The sequence below is a fragment of the Macaca mulatta genome, chromosome 12 (genome assembly GCF_049350105.2).
Source record: "Macaca mulatta isolate MMU2019108-1 chromosome 12, T2T-MMU8v2.0, whole genome shotgun sequence".
Classification (NCBI taxonomy): Eukaryota; Metazoa; Chordata; class Mammalia; order Primates; family Cercopithecidae; genus Macaca; species Macaca mulatta.
In genome coordinates, this window is record NC_133417.1 from 81,012,501 (window position 1) to 81,017,904 (window position 5,404).

Here is a 5,404-nt window from a genome sequence, read left to right on the forward strand (position 1 = left end):
GTGACATCCTCTTTTGCCATCACTTTTTGCATAAAATATGCAAGATACTTCCATTCCATCAGCACTGAAACCAAAGACCAAAAGAGAGAACGGTGTTGGACCGAGAAGGAGGCGGCGCAACGGCCACCCCTTCCAGCACCTCGGGTTTGTCCTTCCCGGGGAAGGCGGCCACAGCTCTACCCGCCTTGCTCCTGAACGCAGTAAACAATCTCACAAACACAACCGCCGCTGCCCAGGCTCTCCATCCGCCCTCCCGGCCTTCTCAGACCTCCGTTCTCCCGCTCTCTTCGGGCAGGGTCCCTAACAAGCTCAGGCTGAAGAAACATTTGCCACCTCCCCCACCCTCGTTGAAAGAAAAGGAAGGATGGAAGAAAAAGAGCAACAGCGAGAAACCTCCGGGGCGACTCCTCCCCCGCCCCCAAGCACCAGCGCACAGCATCCCCCTCTGTCTTTGTTGTGGTTCTCGGCTGCTTCGGGCCACGCGGTTCAGCCAAGCAACCCGGGCCTGAGAGCGCACAGCCAGAACTAGCTTAGGGGGCGACGGGTTTGTCTTTGGGGAACCACGCGCTCAGGACAGAGGTGGCAAGTGGGTCCTGGGAGCCAGAAAACAGAGAAGGGCAAACGGCTGGGTGGCAAATACAAAAATAGAAATAATTTAGGGGGATGCCTGCCAGGCTTCTGCGCCTGCTCTTTCTCCCCCAATTCGGGGCAGGTTCCCTTCGGCCTCCCGCACCCCGGGGCGCCCCCTGGCGGCAGCGGTAGCAGCGGGCAGCGCGCGGAGGATTCAGGGGGCTCACAGGGGACTCCCGGGCACACTCAGAGCGGCGGGCGCGGCCCCCTGGCGGTGGCGACGTAGTTATCTGGTGAGCGGAGCCTCGTCCCTCTGGTCCGGCGGGCTCACGGCCGTCTTACTAAGCACCGCGGCCGAGTATGGCAGGAAGCCGCTCTCGGAACGCGGTGCCGCCGCGCTGCAGCCGAAGTCCGAGCCTCCTCCGGCCCCTGCGCCCCCGCCGCCGCCGCCGCCACCACCACCGCCGCCACCGCCACCCCGGGAGCCAAGGGCCGCGGCAGCTGCTGCCGCGGCTGCTGCCGCCGACTGACTGCTGTGGCAACTGAGGCACGAGCAGGGTGCAGAGCCGCCGCTGGGGGGCGCTCCGGCCGCCGCCGCAGAGGAGGCCGCAGCCGCTGCCGCGGCCGCGGCCGCGGCGGCCGAGGCCGCGCTGTTGAGCCCTGCGGCGGCCGCGGGAGCCTGGTAGAGACCAGGGTGGCGGAAGCTACATAGCAGTTCCGGCCGAGAGTAGGGGTGCGAGAGGGCGCGGAAGGTGTCCAGTGGCCGGATGGAAGTAGCGAACGGCGACGAAGCTGCGGCCGCCGCGCCAGAGGCTGCAGCCGCGGCCGCCGCCGCCGTGACGCCCACGTGCGGGTAGTAGTGCAGCGGCACGTGCGAGTGGAAGGGGTAGGGCAGGCTTCCGGTGGCGGCCGCGTGCGTCATCATGTAGGTGTAGAAGCTGGGGTCCGCTGGGTGCGGCCAGGACATCGCCAGGCGCTGCCGCTTGTCCTTCATGCGCCGATTCTGGAACCACACCTGCGGGGAGAGACGCGCCGCAGCCCGGGTTATGGAGCGCCCCATGTTCCCTGCTCCTGTCCCGGGACCTCTGCCCCTCCCGGACCTCTGAATGGCTTGGCCTACTTCTCTCCGACCAAGCCCAACCGCGAGTATCCTGTGCTCTCCCAGCTGGGAAAGTGTGAACGGCCGTGTGTGGACCGCCGTGGGCACACCGTCCTCAGCGAAGAGGGTCCTCTCCCCCGCGTCCGGTTGCTGCGGCTCCTCAGGCTTTTACTCCCTTACTTCTTGCTGCGACTTTTTTGTCCCAACCCAACCTTTCCTCTCCCTCCTGCCACCCACCAGTGCCGGTCTCGCCGAGCACCCCTCTCTCAATCCCAGGATTTGCACGGGGATTCTGGGCAGCCTTTGAAGAGAGGCTGCCGCTCAGCTTTTCTGAGAGGTCTCCGCGCGAAGTCTTGAGCCCTCAGAACTGCAAGGACCTGTCCCTAGGGGCACGGGTCCGATTTTGATATTGAAGGGATGATTTCGTTGGAATCGTTTGCCTTAAATGAGTGGGTAGAGCAATGTCTCCATAAACGGGGAACGTTACGTTTCCACCCCTCCCAACACTATCTAATAAAGACATCATTCGTCACAACTCTAAATTAAAGAAAGCCTGATCAAACCACAGGGAGACTTCCACACTCCTCCCCTACCCTGTGGAGTTTTTTTCTTTTTCTGCAGTGTCGAACGCTCCATGAAGGGCTCACCAAATCGCCTAACCTCCCGGCTATCTCTCCCAGACGTATAATAAAATTAATAACCTAAAGTTATATATAAATAAGGACAATTTCGTTGCATTTTTCCCCGCAGGAAGTTGCCTTTTTTTCATTGCCCAAGAGGAAAATGTTTAGGAAACTACTGTCTCAAACCAATCGATTTTTAAAATACAGTATCTTTTTCTCCATGTAACGATTTATGCGGAAAATAAATCTCCAAGCTCAAGAGCAAATGAAAAGTTTCATCTCTGGTTCCTGCTTGAGGAACAAAGACCAACTGGGCTTGCCGCCTAGGGGAAAGTGGGGCCGTGGATATGGGCGAGGGGGCATCTGGCCAGGCGTTGGGCACAATGGAGCAGAGGCAAGTGCTTTCAGCATTGGAGTGACCATTCGGGGGCCTTCTTAGATCCGTCAGGCGGGACAACCGTTCGGATTCGGTAGCCGAGAAATAAATAAGCCAATTCCTTTGGTGACTACCCCCCGCGGATTTCCAGACCCTCAGCTAAATCTAGCCACCCAGAAAGGGGAAAGGGGAAAAAGAAACAATCAACCCAGATGCCCCCGGGGAGGCCAGAGCAGGCACGCACTGGAATCGATACCTTGATGGTGGTTTCGGGCAGGTTGAGCGCCGCGGCCAGCTCGCACCGGCGGGGCCGCGACACATAGTTCTCCCGGTAGAACTCCTTCTCCAGGCGCGCGATCTGCTCGCGGGTGAACGCCGTACGGTAGCGCCGCACTTGATCCGCGCCAGAGCCGGAGCCACCCAGCGCCGCGACCCCGCCGCTGCCTCCGCTGCCTCCATGCAGGCTTCCAAGGCCTGAGCCCGATGCCGACGTCGTGGTGCCGGCAGCCGAGCCGCTCTCTGCGTACCCTGGCAAACAAACGGCCAACAGCGCATGAGTGGCTGTAGGGCCAACAGCCCCGCGCTGGTGCTGCGCTCGGATCGGGGAAGCCCCGTCAGGGAGGAGAGTCGCTGCCTGAATTGATGGGGTCTGTCATGCTTACAAATTGCTGCGGTTAATGGAATCAATAAAGTTTGGGGAGCCCTTCATAAGCAAATAATAGAAACTGAATTAGGAGATTTCTTTTTTAATAATTAGAAATTGTCAACTAAGGAGGAAAAGTGGCGGAGGGAAAATGCCTACCTCTGGGCGCAATTTGGGAAACTCTGGGTTTGCCATGGTCTGGAGACCGCGGGGCAGCTTTCTGTACGGCCTCTAACCTTTATTGAGTCTTCGGGGTTTCGAATATTTTAAGAGTTCCAAGACAGCAGCAGCTCAAACCCAAGCCAATAGGGGGTGAAATCTACTTTTCAACTCTCTCCAGCTGACCTTAGCAGAGACGCCCAGCGAGGCTTCCGCCGACTTACCCAGAAGAATGCCCCCTCCATTCGGCCCTGAAGGCTCAGAGGCACCGGAGTTCAGAGTAGTTGCCCAGGGTACCTTTTCCAAAAGCAACTCGGCTGCTGACTAAGTAAGGGTCTATCGGCTCGCTCGGGCTCTCAGACACAAGCGCAGAAACATTTTCTCGGACTCAGGAGCGAGGGCGGGTGGGCCTGGTGTTCCAGGCTCCGCAGGCCTGAGCCTTGCGGGAAAACTCAAGGAGCAGGACGGGAGGGCACGGTCCCAGACATGCGTCCCGCCCCCGCCCGTGGTAGCTCGGTGCAGCTTGCTAGTGGAGGGTCTGAGAGGGGCAAAGGCACCGGGAAGGGCTGGCGGGGCCCGCGGAGGAGCAAAGAGGATGGGAATGAATTGCGCGGTGCGGCCGGCGCGGTTACCTTTGCCATTGTTTTCCTTGAGCTGAGCGGTGCCTAGGCCACCGGGGGAGCGCAGCGCGGAGCAGCCCACCTCCACGTCGCTGCTCATGTCGGCCTCGGCGGCCGCCTCTGAATAATGGCCCGGCTTCTTGCGGCTCTCGGCGGCGGAGGAGATTTCGGAGGAGACGGTGCTTTCGCTGCCCGTGTGCTGCAGGTTGAACAAAGTGTCTATTTCGAATTTGCCCTTGGCGGGGAGGTCTCCCAGAGCGCCGTGCAGGGGGGCAGACGGCAGGCGCGGGCTGAGGCGAGCCGGGTGCTGCGAATTTTCCAGGGCCTCGAGCACAGCATTGCCAGCCGAGTCGGACAAATTGGAGAATCTCTTGCCAGCCGTAGGGCTGTGCAGCCCTCTTTCCATCAGAATCATCTCTTTTCTTATTCTTTCCATCATCTCAGCTTTCTTAAAAATGTCACAGTGGCCCTGCTGTCCCGTCCTAATGATAGGCTGCGCCTAGGGCTAATTCTCATTCAGCCCCAGCGAACGCCTCTAAATATTATTATCTCTTTCGGAGGGAGGCGGAAAAATTGTGGGATGCCAGAGCGAGGGAATGACTGGTCAAAATGACCCATACATCCTTCCGAGCCCGAGATGTCATTCATCAAAAAGTAGCGCCCGCTCGTCATTAAGGTACGAATGACGCTGTTCGAATAATCATTTATTGTAACAGGTTTATAAGCAAATAAATACACGCTCCTGTCAGTGGGTAATGAAGGCAGCTTCAGAGCAGACAAATAGATCCAGGTAGGAGGCGAGAAGAGACAAGTGAGGAGGAAGGCTCCGGTCCTTTGCCCGCTCGGAGCCAGTTCTGCTCGCCCGGGGGTTTGGCCTCGGGGGTGAAATTGACAGTCTGATTAATAGAGCGCGCCGCGGCACATTTCCCCCTTCATTTAGGGGCATCATTACGCTCTCAGTTTGCTGGGTTGCCCCTTAGGTCCTAATCATGCAGCGCCTTCATCATTTTTCCTTGGACACAGATATGTATTAAATAATAGATAATGGTTTGACTTTCCAGGGTAGATCCTCGGGAAGGTTTTTTTGTTTTTTTTTTTTTTTTTCGTTTTGTTTTAACATTTACAAGCTGCGGGCGTAAGTGGGGGGAGATAAGGGGGAGGATGCAGGAAGAGTTGCGTAAGGAGAAGACCTTGCGCCTCTCCTGTCTGGATTACTTATCTTTCGGTTTTCAGAACCAAATATGTATTTTATTTAACAAATAGGACGCCGGAGTTCTCTCCCTCCCTATTTCTTCACCTCAGCCTGAATGCTCT

General features: G+C 57.9%; 1 protein-coding gene across 1 annotated transcript in view; it reads right to left on the reverse strand.

Moving 5' to 3' along the window:
• The window catches only part of EVX2 (even-skipped homeobox 2), a 6,768-nt gene extending 1,891 nt beyond the window's left edge, over window positions 1-4,877 (reverse strand). The window contains exons 1-3 of the mRNA XM_001094253.4: window positions 4,103-4,877; window positions 2,925-3,196; window positions 1-1,585 (exon numbers count right to left, since the gene is read on the reverse strand). The exon at window positions 1-1,585 is cut by the window's left edge and continues 1,891 nt beyond it. Coding sequence (XP_001094253.1) covers window positions 857-1,585; window positions 2,925-3,196; window positions 4,103-4,529 — 1,428 coding nt within the window. The 5' untranslated portion in view covers window positions 4,530-4,877 and the 3' untranslated portion in view covers window positions 1-856. The remainder of the gene's footprint in view (window positions 1,586-2,924; window positions 3,197-4,102) is intronic.
• Between the last annotated feature and the right edge of the window lie 527 nt (window positions 4,878-5,404).